The sequence below is a fragment of the Microtus pennsylvanicus genome, chromosome 1 (assembly GCF_037038515.1).
Source record: "Microtus pennsylvanicus isolate mMicPen1 chromosome 1, mMicPen1.hap1, whole genome shotgun sequence".
In the NCBI taxonomy this organism is placed as follows: Eukaryota; Metazoa; Chordata; class Mammalia; order Rodentia; family Cricetidae; genus Microtus; species Microtus pennsylvanicus.
This window is the reverse complement of record NC_134579.1, coordinates 137,629,536-137,646,315: the sequence shown is the minus strand read 5'-3', so window position 1 is coordinate 137,646,315 and position 16,780 is coordinate 137,629,536. Positions and strand designations below refer to the sequence as shown.

Genomic DNA, 16,780 nt, shown 5'->3' with positions numbered 1-16,780 from the left:
AGCCTTGATTGAAAAAAATGTCCAAAGTAGATCAGGCTGTAGGCAGGTCCGTAGGGCATTTTCTTAATTAGTGATTGATGAGGGAGGGCCCAGCCCGTTGGCAGCTGGTTCTGGGTTCTAGAAAGCAGAATGAATAAGCCAGGATGTAAGCCAGTAAGCAGCACGCCTTTCATGGCCTCTGCATCAGCTCCTGCCCCCAGGTTCCTGCCCTGTGTGAGTTCCTGTCCTGACTGCATTTAATGATGCACAGAGATGTGGAAGTGTGAGCCTGATGAGCCTTCCCTCCCCAAAACCAACAGGCTGCTTCACAACAGCAACAGTAACCCAGACCAAGACACCGCCTGTGTGAGGCCTTGGCTCCATCCAAGCCTCACAAGAAGGAGGAAGAGGAGAAGGGGAAGGAGCAGAGCCTAACACATAACCCCACAGCCTCAGGTTATAATAAACTCGGAAGGTTTAAAGGAATTTACAAAATCTACTGTCATGAGAAGAGAGAGATTTAAACAGTAGTGACTGACACTTAAAGCAGACCAAAAATTAAAAAGTAAAAAATTTATATAAAAAGCAGGAATTGATCCAGTTCTCAGCTCTAGAACTAAATATAGCATTAAGTGGGACATGGGGCAGACAGGGACTTGCCCTGTAGCCCAGGCTTCCCTTGGACTCCCAGCCCTGCTGCCAAAGCTGTGTCTTCTTCCTTCCCCCCTTCCTCTTCCTCTTCCTCCTCCTCTTCCTCCTCCTCTTCCTCCTCCTTCCCCTTCCTCCTCCTCTTCTGCCTCCTTTATGCTAGTACAGTGGTTCTCACCCTTCCTAACACTGTGACCCTTTCATACAGTTCCTCCTGTCGTAGTGACCCCAATCATAAAATGAACTTCATTGCTATTTCATAACTGCCATTTTACTGCTGTTATGGATCATAATGCAAATATCTGTTCTTTCCAGTGACTTCAGGGAACCCCTGTGAAAGAATTGTTCAACCCTCGGAGACTGCAACCCACAGGGCATGAGCATATTTCTGTGTGTGGATCATAATGCAAATATCTGTTCTTTCCAGTGACTTCAGGGAACCCCTGTGAAAGAATTGTTCAACCCTCAGAGATTGCAACCCACAGGGCATGAGCATATTTCTGTGTGTGGATCATAATGCAAATATCTGTTCTTTCCAGTGACTTCAGGGAACCCCTGTGAAAGAATTGTTCAACCCTCAGAGATTGCAACCCACAGGGCATGAGCATATTTCTGTGTGTGGATCATAATGCAAATATCTGTTCTTTCCAGTGACTTCAGGGAACCCCTGTGAAAAAATTGTTCAACCCTCAGAGATTGCAACCCACAGGGCATGAGCATATTTCTGTGTGTGAGTAGCATGTGAGTGTGTGTGAATATGGGTGTTTCTGTGTGAATGCATATTTGTGTGCTTGCCTGAATGCATGTGTGTTTGTGTGAACGTGAGTGTGCCTGAGTATGGGGGTGTGTGTGAGTGTTTGAGTGTGAATGAAAGTGGGTGTGGGCGTGAGCATGTGTGTGCTACCAAGCATTCACCAGCGCTTTGTGCCAGGCCAGGACTTCACTACTGAACTACATCTCCAGCCGGCTTCTGAGTTTTAATTAGAGAGCCTTCTTTATTTTTCACAACTATTAATTATGAACCATATCAAAATAGAAACTCTAATAAGGATTAACAAAATAATGCACAATACAAACATAAAATAAAATTAATAAGAAAATTTAAAATTTAATTAAAATTAAAATTTATTAAAACTTAATAAGAAAAAGAACAAACATCAAATACATAGAGGGAAATTATTACATTTCAAGACAATGAAGCCGGGGCTTTGTTCTGCCCTGAGCTAGAGCCCCAGTCTTTTTGATTTTCAGCTAATTTCTGGCTCAGTTGCCCAGGCTGATTCTGAACACACTGTGTAGCCCAGTCAAGCCTTAAACTTGTGAACCTCAGCCTCAGGTCACATGCTGTAACCATTACATCTAAACTGAAAACTCTTAGAAACAAACACGCTCTTATTTGTGTGCCGGAACCTACGCCAGTGTCTCCCATCACCTGAGTCCCGGTGTTTCCAAAGGCATTTCAGAGGCAGAGGTAGGGCACACTCATGTCGGTACCTGGGAGACAGAAGCAGAATGCAAGTTAGAGGCCAGCCCGAGCTGTGTAGCCAAGCTCTGTCTTCAAAAAGATCAACATGAGGGATCGCAGCCGCCAAAATGAAGTTCAATCCCTTTGTGACCTCTGACCGGAGCAAGAACCGCAAACGGCATTTCAATGCACCTTCTCACATTCGGAGGAAGATCATGTCTTCCCCACTTTCCAAAGAGCTGAGACAGAAGTACAATGTTCGCTCGATGCCCATTCGAAAGGATGACGAAGTTCAGGTTGTCCGGGGACACTACAAAGGCCAGCAGATTGGCAAAGTGGTCCAAGTGTACAGGAAGAAATACGTCATCTACATTGAACGGGTGCAGCGGGAAAAGGCTAATGGCACAACTGTCCACGTGGGCATCCACCCCAGCAAGGTCGTGATCACCAGGCTAAAGCTGGACAAAGACCGAAAGAAGATCCTGGAAAGGAAAGCCAAGTCTCGACAAGTAGGAAAGGAGAAGGGCAAATACAAGGAAGAAACGATTGAGAAGATGCAGGAGTAGGGGCGTCTCATACAGTTTTCATTAAAGACTGCTTGAGTAAAAAAAAAAAAAAAAAAAGATCAACATGAAAATAGGGACAAGAAGGACGGCTCAGCTGTCAAGACCACTGGCCGCTCCCTCAGAAGACCCAGTTTCAATCCCCAGCACCCACAACTGTCTGTAACTCCAGCTCCATGGGATCTGATCCTTCTTCACGCACATGTCCACACACAATCACAAACATAAACATAATTATAACTAAAATTAAATCCTTAAAATCCTGAAAACAGGCTTGGTGTGGTGGCACAAGCCCAGCACTCGGGAGGTAGAAGCAGGAAACTGTGAGTTCAGTGCCGGCCTAGGCAATTTAAGAGCCTGCTCCAGGCAGTTTTTTGTTTTTGTTTTTGTTTTTTTTTCCGAGACAGGGTTTCTCACTGTAGCCCTGGCTGTCCTGAAACTCGCTCTATAGACCAAGCTGGGCTGGCTTTGAACTCACAAAGATCTGCCTGCCTTTAATTCCACACATTTTTTAAGAAACAATGAAACTGGGCAGTGGTGGCATACGCCTTTAATCCCAATACTCAGAAAGCAGAGGCATGTGGATTTTTATGAGTTCAAATCCAGCCTGGTCTACAAAGTGAGTTCCAGGACATCCAGGACTACACAGAGAAACTCTGTCCAAAAAAAAAAAAAAAAAAAAAAGCAAAGAAAGTGATAACAAGAAGCCTACACACTCTGGAGGAGGAAGCAGCAGGGATCGTGAGCTCAAGGCTAGCCTGGGCTTTCTAGTGAGACCCTGACTCAAAAATCCAAGAGCTCAGTGTGTTCCTGGCCATCCTTGTTCAACCAGCAACACTCTGAAAAAGTACAACGTGATCTCCCAATAGGTGCAGATGAAACATCTGACCAAAAAAATCCAGTTTCAGCCTGGTGGTGGTGGCCTTTAATCTCAATACTTGGCAGCAAAGAAAAACGGACCTCTGAGTTCAAGGTCAACCTGGTCTACAGAGTGAGTTCCAGGAAAGCCAAGGCTACACAGAGAAACCTTGTCAAAAAAAATCTGTCTTTCACTGCTAATAAAAATGCCCAAGGATCCTGGGAGAAATGGCTCAGTGGTTAAAAACACTTGAATTCAGTTCCCACCATCCACTTCGCTGCTCACAGCCTTCAGAACTCTGGTTGCAAAGGCTCTGTCGCCCTCTACTGGCCGTCTCAGACATTGCATGAAAGTGGTTTTCAGTTAAACACACAGGAAAAACATCCACACACATAAAATAAAAATAAATGAACCAAAAAGCTACGGAGAAATCCTGTCTCGAAAAATCCAAAAAAATGAGTATTTTTAATCCTAAATATAAAAATAGAAAGGAATTTCTTCAGCCTACCCCCCCAAAAAAAGGATCTATGAAATTTACAACCATGCCTGGAAGCACACACAGGATGTAGGGGGTAGGAGGATACAGGAGGCAAGGCCAAACTTCGCTACATGAGGCCCTGCCCAAAAATTCAAAGGCAGGGGAGATGGCTCAACAGTTAAGAGACTTACTGCTCTCAAAGGAGTGGGGCTCATTCCCAGCATCCACCTGGGGGCTCACATCTGTAACTCCAGTCCCAGGGGATCCAACAGTCTTCTGAACTCCTCGGACACACACAGACACACAGTAAAACACTCACAGACAAAGCAGCCTCCAAAAGAGACAAATTGTGTACAATTCTACGTCCTAGGGCAGTGAAATTCATAAAGACGGAATGCGGAGTGGCTGCTCTCCAGGGCTGAAGGGAGGGAGACACGGAAAGCTGTGTTTAACTAGTATCAGATGTCAGTTTGGCAAGAGGTTAAGGGTTCTGGTAATGGCTTACACAACACCGAAGGGCAATCCTACCACAGAACTGAGCACTGGAAAATGAGCGAGGGGATTAGACACTGGTCAAAGTGCAGGAGAATAAGTGTCCAGGATGTGCTCTGTCACAAACAGAACGTCTCCAAGACCCACCGCCATCAACAGCCCAGGCTAAAGGACCTGTGCAGAAAGGGGGACAGAAAGATTGCAAGAGCCTGTGGTCAGGGAAGACCAGAGCAACACAGTGTCATCTGGTGTGACAGAGCTGCTGCACTCCTGAGATCGTGACACCTGTGGCTGCTGGGACAAGACCAAACCAGTCAACTGTCAAGCACGGAATCAGAAGAGGCTCACGTGCCCCCACCTCTGAGCAGTTGATGGCATCTGGAGGGTGGAGAGACAGTTTTCTTTAAGGATGTGGCCAGTGGTAGATCAGCCACATTCCAGTAGATGACCCAATACCCTTGAGTATGGGCAGCACAAGATGGCGTCGATAGGTTCTTTTAAAACAACACAGAGAACACAAAGTTGGGGTACTAGGGAGGTGGGGTGGATTGGTAAGGAGTGAGGGAAAGAATAAGGGTCAGTATGATCAAAATACATTGCATGAAGTCCTCAAAGAAGGTGTGTGTCTGTGTTTCTGTGTGTCTGTGTATGTATGTGTGCGTGTGAGTTTTTGAGACAGGGTTTCTCTCTGTAATGGCTCTGGCTGTCCTGGCACTCAGTCTGTAGACCACGTTGGCCTGGAACTCAGAGATCCGCCTGCCTCTGCCTCGCAAGAGCTGGGATTAGAGTTGTGAGCCACCACCACCCAGCTAGATTATTTTAATAATATATTTTAAATGAAAGCAGTAGCAAATGTTATGCTTTCGGTATTTTACCATGATTAAAGTTATTTAGCCAGGCTTGGTAACACCAGTGGTAACAGCACTCATGTGGTGCAGTCAGAAGGATCACTAGGTTGAGGATAATTAGAACTACAAAATATTGAGACTCTGTCTCAAAACAAAAAGGAAAAAAAAGTACAAGGAAGAAGATGAATTAATTCAAATGCTGCTTAAAGATCAGACTAGCAACCTGAGAACTGCCACTGCCACCTTGTTTTCGCTGGAGATTTAACCTTTGAATTTGCACTTGCAAGGCAAGCATTCGGTGAGGGATTCTAGGCAGGGGCTCTACCCCTAAGATTCCCAGCCCCTCACTGGGGGATTCTCGGCAGGGGCTCTACCCCTAAGATTCCCAGCCCCTCACTGGGGGATTCTCGGCAGGGGCTCTACCCCTAAGATTCCCAGCTGGCCTTGAACCCACTCTGTAGCCTGAGCAGGCCTTGAACTCCTCATCCTCCTGCCTCAGCCTCCAAGCAGCTGAGCTTCCAGGCCTGAGCCACCCAACTTGTCTTCATATCTAGCACTTTGGAAGCCAGGGGTAGCCAAAAGGAGAGTAGCTTCCATGGGGATGGAAGAGAAAGTACCACAGTGTGGATCAAGAGAGAGCAAGAGGGAAAACCACGGAGGCAGTGGGGGAAAAGATTTTCCAGGTTTGTTACAGACGACTTAGAACTGTTTTAGTCAGTTATGGACATTGAAATACAGCCTGAAATTTACATAATATTACTAACATTTTTGTTTAGTGTTAGTTTGTAATAATGCAATAGGGTTGTTTTGTTTTTGTTTCATAAGGCTTCCTCTGACAGAAATAGAGGCCAAAGTACACAGAAGTGACTGATTTACATGATGTCCATAACCAGATAAAAGTTGCTTAGTTGTCTAATTGTCTTGCCTCAGACTTTTAAGTGATGGTGTGCTGACTGTGCCACATCTAGCTTGAAACCACAGTTGCTTAGGGCTGGGGAGATGGCTCAGCAGTTAAAAGCACTGACCTCTCTTCCAGGGGACCCTGGTTCAACTCCAGCATCCCCGTGGCAGCTCACAACTGGCTGTAACTCCAGTTCTAGGCGACCCGATACTCTCACACAAACATACATGCAGATAAATTCCAATGCACATACAAAATAAAAAGGAATCTTTAAACCCACAGTTTCTCATCATCCACAGGCACTGGACTAGTTACTTTCCTGCTGCTCTGATAAAACAAGGCCAAGGCAACATATAGAAGAAAGAGTTTATCCAGGCTTAGATTCCAGAGGGACAAGAGACCATCATGGTGGGGAATTGGCAGGCATGGCTACAGGCCAGCTGGAGCAGCAAGCTCAGAACTCAGATCTTCAGCGTCAATCACAAAGCAGAGAGAGAATTACTAGAGGGGGAGAAGTTTTGAAACTCTCAAAGCCCACCTCCAGTGACACACTTCCTCAATAAGGTCTCGCCTCTTAAACTTCCCCACACAACACCGACAACTGGGGACCAAGCCTTCAAAGGCATAACAAGCCCACTGTTTGTCCTTTTAGCTGTTAGCTTTAGCCTTCAATGGCATGAATGTGTGGCCATCCACTGAGGCCCGAATAACCCACTAGTGGCTGCAGTCCTAGAAGAATAACTCTTCCTCCTCCAGCAAACATCAGCTGCCGATAGCTGCTCCAATCGGGAGACTCGGGCTCCTCCCGCTTGATCTTGTGATGATAACCAGAGCTGTTCCGTGTGTGTGTGTGTGTGTGTGTGTGTGTGTGTGTGTGTGTGTGTGCACGCACATGTGGGCGGGGGGGTGCGCACGCACATGCGCACACACGCATGTGCACAAGTGTATCTGTAGTCCTGATGCTGAGGAAGGAAGATCACTGGAGATGGGCTACATAGCAAGACATCATCCCTGAACAGATAAAGAATGTAGTCCGGATTTGTCCCATGCTTTTTCAGACCCAGGCCAGCTGGCCTTGGTGAGTGCCCGATAGAACACCCCCATTGTCTCAGTGTGTGGGTGCACCCCTTGCGGTCCTGAGTTCCTTGCTCGTGCTCTCTCTCCTTCTGCTCCTGATTTGGACCTTGAGATTTCTGTCCGGTGCTCCAATGTGGGTCTCTGTCTCTGTCTCCTTTCATCACCTGATGAAGGTTAATATTCAGGAGGATGCCTATGTGTTTGTCTTTGGATTCACCTTCTTATTTAGCTTCTCTAGGAACATGAATTATAAGCTCAATGTCCTTTATTTATGGCTAGAAACCAAATATGAGTGAGTACATCCCATGTTCCTCTTTTTGGGTCTGGCTTACCTCACTCAGGATAGTTTTCTATTTCCATCCATTTGTATGCAAAATTCAAGAAGTCCTTGTTTTTTACTGCTGAGTAATACTCTAATATGTATATATTACATACTTTCTTCATCCATTCTTCCGTTGAAGGGCATCTAGGTTGTTTCCAGGTTCTGGCTATTATAAACAATGCTGCTATGAACATAGTTGAGCATATACTTTTGTTGTATGATAGGGTATCTCTTGGGTATATTCCCAAGAGTGGTATTGCTGGATCCAGAACTCAAGAACAATGGCAGTGGGTTTTTGATCCTACTGCACGTACTGGCTTTGGGGGAACCTAGGCAGTTTGGATGCTCACCTTACTAGACCTGGATAGAGGTGGGCGGTCCTTGGACTTCCCACAGGTCAGGGAACCCTGATTGCTCTTCGATCAGATGAGGGAGGGAGACTTGATCGGGGGAGGGGGAGGGAAATGGGAGGCGGTGGCAGGGAGGAGGCAGAAATCCTTAATAAATAAATAAATTTTTAAAAAAAGACAAAAAAAAGAAAGAAGAAAAGAAAAGAAAAATAGGTCAATTTGTTCTATTATATAAGATAATCAAATTGCAAAATACTTTGATTGAATTTGCTTTGATAATTAGGCCTCATTTTGAGGCAGGTCATGTTTTTGTAAGGACACCAGATGAAATGTTTGTGGTTGGTGGATCATTCAATAAATTCCAGTCACAAGTAAAAAAAAAAAAAAGAATGTATAATAGGAGCTGGAGAGATGGCTCAGAGGTTAAGAGAGCATTGCCTCCTTTTCCAAAGGTCCTGAGTTCAATTCCCAGCAACCACATGGTGGCTCACAACCATCTGTAATGGGGTCTGGCGCCCTCTTCTGGCCTTCAGGCATACACACAGACAGAATATTGTATACATAATAAATAAATACATACATACATACATACTTAACATGTAGCCTGGCTTTTGAAAAAAAGTGAAAAAGAATGTATAATAGTTTAGCTAAAGATGGGGGAGAAATACACAAAGGAAAGATGCCCTAGACTGGTGATAGGTTAAAGATCCAGATGATGTCATCATGGACATTTGTCATCATCCTCCTCACTTTTCCACATCCTTTAAAAATGTTCATTTAAGAAAGCAAGGAGTATCTTGGGGGTGGGGTGGGATGGGGGTAAGGGGAGATGGGGAGAGAAAAGGTAGAAGGGAAGGAGAGGGGACTTGGGGAAACAGGAGGATCAGGATAAAGGAAGGTTGGATAGGGGAGCACGGAACCACAATTCTTAGTTAAGGGACCCACTTTAGGGTGGACAGGAGACTTGACCCTAGAGGGGCTCCCAGGTGCCCAAGCTGAGGTCCCCAGTTTGTTCCTTGGGCAGCTGAGGATAGGGAACCTGAAATGACCCTATCCTTGAGCAATACTGACAAATATCTTGCATATCATCCTAGAACCTTCATCTGGTGATGGATGGAGATAGAGACAGAGACCCACACTGGAGCACTGGACTGAGCTCCCAAGGTCCCAATGAGGAGCAGAAGGAGGGAGAACATGAGCAAGGATGTCGGGACAACGAGGGGTGCACCCACCCACTGAGACAGTGGAGCTGATCTACTGGGAGCTCACCAAGGCCAGCTGGACTGTTACCGAAAAAGCATGGGATAAAACTGGACTCTCTGAACATGGCCAACAATGAGGGCTGATGAGACGCCAAGGACAATGGCACAGGGTTTTGATCCTACTTAATGTGCTGGCTTGGTGGGAGCCTAGCCAGTTTGGATGTTCACCTTCCTAGATATGGACGGAGGGGGGAGGATCTAGGACTTACCACAGGGCAGGGAACCCTGACTGCTCTTTGGACTGGAGAGGGAGGGGGAGAGGAGTGGGGGGAAGGGGAGAGGGGTGGGAGGAGGGGGAGAAGAGTGGGAGGAGGGGGAGGGAAATGGGAGGCTGGGAGAAGGTGGAAATTTGTTTTTTTTTATTCTCCTTTTATCAATAAAAAAAAGTAAAAAAAAAAAAAAAAGAAAGCAAGGAGTAAAGCAAGAAGCTCAGAGAAGGAAACAGCACTTAAAGGCTGGTATGGGTTCAAGGGTTCAGAAAAAAGGGCTACAGCTCTGTAGTAGAATACTTGCTTAGAACCCATCAGAAAGGAGCTGGGAAGTATGGTTCAGTCACAGAGTCCCTGCCTAGAATCCCCAAGTGAGGGGCTGGGGTGTGGCCCAGTGGTAGAGCACTTGCCTAGCCTGGACAAGACCTGGTTTCAGTATCCAATACCACAAACAAAAAATAATAATAAGTGCATGAAAACAGAGAGAAAGAGTCCTCACACAGTTCTGGTAAGTTGCCAACCCTCTGAAGAACTGTGTTGCAATATGTTTTGTTCCCTAGCACCTAGTGGACAGAGTTGCCACAAAATTAGTACTGTAGGAATGCCACAAACGAAGGCCTCGATCCTTCTGAATGAATACCATTGAAATGCCAGAGACGTATTAACTACCAGGGAGATGCGTTCAAAGCAGATATTAAAGGACTTATTTCTGAGCACCGTGTACCTTCTTGCCTTGTATAAACAAGACTTTTAAAAAGGCCTAGGTGTGTCTGCAGGGAGAGAGGTAGAGGGAGGCAATCATGGGGTTTATATAAAGGCTTAAGGAGTTTGGCTCAGGGCCAGGCCAGATTCTTTCAGTGTTTTGGACAGCATGGACAACCTAGATCCCTTTATTAAGGCCTGACTTTCAAGGCTCAAGCATGGACTCGGTCTCTGGGGAAGAATAATGAGCTGGCAGGTCACAGAATGACCAAGCCTCTCATCAAGGAGAGGCATTGGAATGTAGCTAGGTGGTAGAGAGTGTGCTTAGCATGTAGGAAGCCCTGAGTTCCATCACAAGCACCAAAGGAGGAGAAGACATGAAGGCAGGAAGGCAGACAAGCAGGTGTGAACTAGAGTCCCTGCTGTCACTTTCCTGCCTGGCTTTCACGATGTCACATACCTACCTCTTCATCCTGAGGAGGGGAAAGGTGGGGTCACCTGAGAATTCCTTTTACCTAGCTCCATGAAACACTGCATACAAAACCAACACCTACAGTAAATACAGGAGCACAGAGCAAGACCCAGAGTAACCCCTAAAAGGCTACTACCAGTGCTTGTCATGGAAGACACTGTCCTGGAAAACAAGGCTTTATTGTAGAACTCCAAAAGTCATTCTCTAGGGCATCCATTAACTTTAGTTGTCTGTGGGGAGGGTGGGTGAATTGATGGACGGATGGGAGGACGGATAGATGGATGGATAGAGGGACAGACAGACAGACAGGTTGCTTTTGAGACGAGATCTTGCTTCGTAGCCTCTTGAGCACTGGGCTTACAGGCATAAGCCACTATGGTAGGCTTGCAGCTGGTTTTGCAAATGGTGGAGACATTAGACTAACTTCAGCTTCTTTGGGATACACATTCAACCTTCAGTTTTCCAGAGGGCCTGGGTTTCCCTTCGTTTTAGCCATTAGCATGGCTGAAACCTGTAGACTTTAGTTCCATAGGACTTGCCCTGTTGTGGCTGTTCCAGTGTTCAGGGCCTCCAAACCATGATCCACTTCAGTTAAAATTGTGGGGATGGCTCTTTGAAGGACTTTCACATTCTGCACGACATCAATAGAGCCATCTGGAGACCCAGATGATCCCACCAATGCAGAGGCCAGCTCAGTGCTGGAACTCTTGCACCCAGCATGCATATAGACCTGGACTCCTCTGCGGCTTTCTTGGGAAACTCAGAGCTGAATCAGAGCAATAGAACTGCCCTCGCTCCCCGAAGCCTCCTGAGAGCTAAATACGACAGACATCATTTGACCATATTTCTTCACTCTTCCCTTTTCATTCAACCTCCAGCCAACACTGCCTCTTCGCCCCTCCTTTGTCCCTTCAGCTTCTTCTACACATTTATTTATCTCATCCACTTTTTCTCTGTTACCCCAATACTAAACTGCAACATTGAAATAAGGCAATGGTTCTTAACCTTCCTAATGCTGTGACCCTTTACTACAATTCTCGTGTATGGTGACCTCCAACCATACAATTATTCCATTGGTACTTCATAACTCTAAGTTTGCTGCTGTTATCAATCGTAATGTAATTATCTAATATGCAGGATATCTGACACAGGACCCCTGTGAAAGGCTCATTCCACCCCCTCCAGAGGGTCATGACCCACAGGTTGAGAACCACTGCAATAAGGGCTTTTGTTTGTGTGTTTGTTTATCTGTTTGTCTGGGATTTGAGTAGAGTTTGGTATTTTGAATTGCTGATACAGCTTTTTCTTTCTTTTTAAATTATTTATTTTATGTGCCTGGGTAAGTATGCCTATGTGTATGTGTGTGCACTGTGTGTATTTGGTGGCCTTGGAGATCAGAGGAGGGCAGCAGATTGCCTGGAACTAGGGTTTCAGATGACTGTGAGTCAAATTATGGGTGCTAGGAATTGAACCCATTCCTCTGGAAGAGCAGAGCCATCTCCCCAGCTCCCACTTTATTCTTTCTTTTGTTGTTTTTACCTTTTCGCTCGAAATGAAAGCAACTCGAGTGTTAGTGCACACACTACTGTCAGCAACCCTTTACATCCTAAAGCTTGATATGCAAAAGGTGATTCGATTTTATCGTTTGTTCCTGGCCTATCACTATGTGCTTGGCCTTTGGTAGTCATTGATTTTTTCAGAGACTGTTTTAACAGGAAGTTAGCACTGGGGGTCATGCCTGGGGCCCCAACAACAATTCTAGATAAGAAAAATAACACCACTGCCCTACAGCCCAGTCCCTCTTATCTTTTAACATTTATTTAATTGTATGATGTGTGCACACATGCACCCACATGAGTGCAGCTGCCTCATGCTCTAGAAGTGACAGTTGAATCTCCTGACATGGTTGAATCTCCTGAACTTGGGGTTTGGGGCAGTTGTGAGGCAGCTTGCATGAGTACTGGGGACTGAACTCAGGTCCTCTGCAAGAGCAGTGCACATTCTTAACCATTGTGAGTACTGGGGACTGAACTCGGGTCCTCTGCAAGAGCAGTGCACACTCTTAACCATTGTGAGTACTGGGGACTGAACTCGGGTCCTCTGCAAGAGCAGTGCACATTCTTAACCATTGTGAGTACTGGGGACTGAACTCGGCTCCTCTGCAAGAGCAGTGCACATTCTTAACCATTGTGCCACTCCAACCCCTACCTGAGTCCCTCTTTAATAGTGGAAACACCGCCTTAAAATAATGTGGTGATCTTTTTTTTGTGTGTGTGGTTTTTCGAGACAGGGTTTCTCTGTGGTTTTGGAGCCTGTCCTGGAACTAGCTCTTGTAGCCCAGGCTGGTCTCAAACTCACAGAGATCCGCCTGCCTCTGCCTCCCGAGTGCTAGGATTAAAGGCGTGTGCCACCACCGCCCGGCTAATGTGGTGATCTTTAATAAATATTTAAAAGTTAATATATTCAACCAATGACCTAACTCCAGATAGCCAGGTCCTATCAGAGAAACATAAGTAACATGAGAAAACCAAGACAATATGCCTTTAATCCAGCAGAGGCAGGTAGAGCTCTGTGAGTTCCAGACCAACCTGGTCTACACAATGAGATCCAGGACAGCCAGGGCTACACAGAGAAATCCTATCTCAAAAAAATAAAAAGAAGGAAGAGGAGGATGAGAAAAGGAGGAGAAGGAGGAGGAGAAGGAGGAGGAGAAGGAGGAGGAGAAGGAGGAGAAGGGAGAAGGAGGAGGAGGAGGAACAGCAGGAGGAGGACGAAGAGGAGAAGAAGGAGGAGAAGGGAGAAGGAGGAGGAGGAGGAGGAACAGTAGGAGGGATGCACAAAGCCAATTATAGAAAAGTTCCTTCAGAATAGCAGCTGATGATTCAGCTCAAACTTCAGACTCTAGAAGGGCCTAAGCAGGATTACTTCAAACTGTGAAAGACAACGACCAATCCAGACTTAGCGTCATAGCCAATGAAGAGGAAAACCCGGCCAAAGGAGTTCATGGCTGTCCAGCACGCAAGGAGCGGAGCTCCATTTCTGTGGTCTTTTTGTTTCATCTTGCTTTTTTGGTTCTTTGGTGGGGAGGTTGTTTGGGGGACTTTTTGTTTTGTTTTGATTTTGTCTCACTGATCTTTTTCTGTTAATTTTGAATTTGGTTTTACGAGTTTTGTCAATAGGTGGGGTTGTTTCTTACTTTTTTGTTCTTGTTTTTGTTTTTAAAGAAAGAATGTAAAGATGGGTGGACAGAGAGAGGGAGAGAATCAGGGAAGATTTGGGGAGGCAGACAAACGTGATCAAAATATAGTATACAAAAAAATTTTAATTAGAAAAAAAACCTTATATTGCAGAGGACCCAAATATGGTGACCAACACACACAACAAGCAACTGACAACCACCTGTAACTCAGCTCCAAGAAATCTGATGCTTCTGGCCTCTGCAGGCACTGAGATTCATGTACATGTGCACACACACACACACACACACAATTAAAAATAACAAAATAAATATGGCTAAGGCCAAATCACCAGGCCAAGTGGTGCACACCTTCAATTCCAGCACATAAAAGGCAGAGAGAAACAGATCTCTGTGAATTTAAGGCTAGCCAGGGCTACAATGTGAGACCCTATTTCAAACAAATAAATATTTATGAGGTCTTAAATAACCTAACAATGCACCTCAAAGTCTTAAAAATATGTCTAATCCACCAGTGATGGGATGAATGCATAGCTCATTGGTAGAGTATTTTCCTAAAACCCCCAGTGAGGTGCTGGAGGCATGGCTCAGTGATAGAGCCCCTACCTAGAACCCCCAGTGAGGGGCTGGGGGCATGCCTCTCTGTTCAGTAGAGTTCTTGGCTAACATACACAAGGCCTTGTGTTTGAGTTCAAACATCAGGAATAGAAAAAGAGAAGCTGGAGAGACGGCTCAGTGGTTAAGAGCACTGACTCCTCTTCCAGAGGTCCTAAGTTCAATTCCCAGAAAGGATGTAGTAGATGACTCACAACCATCTTTAGTGGGATTTGATGCCCTCTCCTGGGATAAAAGTGTACATGCAGATAGAACACACATAGTGGGGCTGTAAAGACGCTGTTGTAGATTTGGTGTAGTTCCCAGCACTCACATGCTGCTGGCAACCATCCATAACTCTAGTTCTAGGGGATCCAACACTCTCTTCTGACCTCCTCAGACATCAGGCGTGCACGTGGTACACAGAAATACAAACAGGCAAAACATTCATACCTATAAAATAGAATAAGTCTAAAAGGAATATTTAGAACAAAGGCAAACAAACAAATCTGGGTGTTGGTGGCAGCATACGCCTTTTATCCCAGCACTAGGGAGGCAGAGACAAGAAGATCTCTGTGAGTTCAAGGCCAGCTTGGTCTACAAAGTAAATTCCAGGACAGGCTTCAAAGCTACAGAGAAACCTGTCTCAAAAAAACAAAAACTAAACAAAAAAAAACAAAGAAGCAAACAAAGGCCACTTGGTGCTATCATGATTGAATGAAAGGAGAAATGGATTCGACATCTAAAACCTAGGCTCTTACCGCACACGGCACAGCCTTCCAAAACATCAACGGTGCCAAGTTCAGAGACTAGAGGATACTCCTCCTTGGGTCCAAGTTGCATTTGGAACAGGCTGGTAAGTCAGAACACAAGAAGAACAAAAGTCCCTGAAAACAACCCTTCATGAACCCTGGATTCCCCCTGTGAGGCCATCACTCAAGATGCCTCTTAAACCAGTTTCAGAGTAGAGGGACTGGAGTGGATTCCGCCCTGCACCCTCCCCCACCTCCACCCTGATGCCATGGGAAACAGGAGACCTGTAATCCCACAAGGAAGTTTTCACCCTTCTCCCAGGACCTGCCCTAACCAGCCTTTCTTGGGTAGCAACAATACCATCTGCCCCACCTCCATCTCACCATGTGCCTGAGACCGGAGGGATTGAATTGCTTCCTCTCTCACCTCCCACAAGGACAGCAAAGTTGGGTGTGCTTCCAAAGACTTCCCAGACTCTTGGCTGCGGTGCGCCTCTCCCTTGCCTGCTCCAGTGTTGGCTTTAACACGCTCTTCTTCTGACCTGGACAGAAGTTGAGAAACTTGGACCAGTTTCCAAAATGAGAGCCAAGAACAAGCATGGGTAGTGGTGGGGGGAGGGGGACTCAGGAGAGTTGAAAGAGGACCTTATATAAGATAGGGAGGGAGGGAGAGCGGGATTTGAGTCCTTTTTCTGTGGCCCTGCCTTTCTCCCTAACTCTCCTTCATCCTCAGCCAACTGTGTTCACAGTCACAGAAGCATGAGCCAAAGAGAAGGAGTAAGAAGAGGCAGCAACCTAGAAGAAACAGAGAGAGAAGAGGGGGGAGGGGGCAGGGCTGGGGACTTGGCTCTGTCGGTACAGTATCTGACATGCAGCAAGCATGGGTTCTATCTTCAGCATCCACAAATAAAAGAATGTGGATGTACATGCTTATAGTACCATCAGTCCAGAGGTGGGAGCTGAAAGATTCCGAGTTCAAGGTTACTCTTGGCTACATAGCAAGTTCTAAGACATTCTGGGCTGCTTGAGACTCTGTCTCTAAAAAAGAGACAGGCTAGAGAGGCAGTTTGGTGGTGAAGAGCCTGTACCACTCTTACAGAGGGTCCAGTTTGGTTCCAACATTCATATCTGGGGGCTCACAACTGCCTATAATTCCAGCTCCAGGGGATCCAATGCCTTCTGACTTCTGCGGGCTACTGCACCCACGTGCACAGACCACATCCATACACATCACTAAAATTTAGAAATAAATCTTAAAGAGAAAGGGTGCCTCCGAGTGCTTGCTCTCCCATCCTTCAGAAGGACAACAAAGTTGGGTGCATTTGCGAGGGTTTCCCAGACCTTGGCCTTAATGGACCCATCTTTTCTCCCCTGTTAGTCTCTATTTTAATGTTTTTAAACTTGACAGACAGCGATATCGTGTGTGTCATTTTAATACATGTCTTTCAGGATCCTTTATTGTGAGACCAAGAGAGAGAGAGGGAAATTCATAACGAATTCCAGAGACGGACCACAAGACATGGAGAACTCAAGGAGGGTCCAGGGAAACGAGAACTCTACAGGGAGGGAACCGGCCTTACACAAGGCCCCTTGGCTGGAGTGGCAAAACTG

General features: G+C 45.9%; 1 protein-coding gene and 1 long non-coding RNA gene across 3 annotated transcripts; one reads left to right on the top strand and one right to left on the bottom strand.

Moving 5' to 3' along the window:
- Positions 1-1,803: 1,803 nt before the first annotated feature.
- Positions 1,804-15,687, bottom strand: LOC142841458 (uncharacterized). 2 transcript variants are annotated; one of them, XR_012909076.1, is made up of 3 exons: positions 15,597-15,687; positions 15,179-15,270; positions 1,804-2,121 (listed from the first exon to the last, which is right to left on the bottom strand). It is a non-coding gene; the product is annotated as an uncharacterized LOC142841458 (long non-coding RNA). The 2 variants fall into 2 exon arrangements; XR_012909075.1 differs by having other exon boundaries at positions 15,186-15,270.
- Positions 2,206-2,729, top strand: LOC142841451 (large ribosomal subunit protein uL24). Its single transcript, XM_075958319.1, has one exon. It carries the CDS (start codon positions 2,221-2,223, stop codon positions 2,656-2,658), a length of 438 nt encoding a protein of 145 aa, XP_075814434.1. The 5' UTR covers positions 2,206-2,220; the 3' UTR covers positions 2,659-2,729.
- Positions 15,688-16,780: the final 1,093 nt, after the last annotated feature.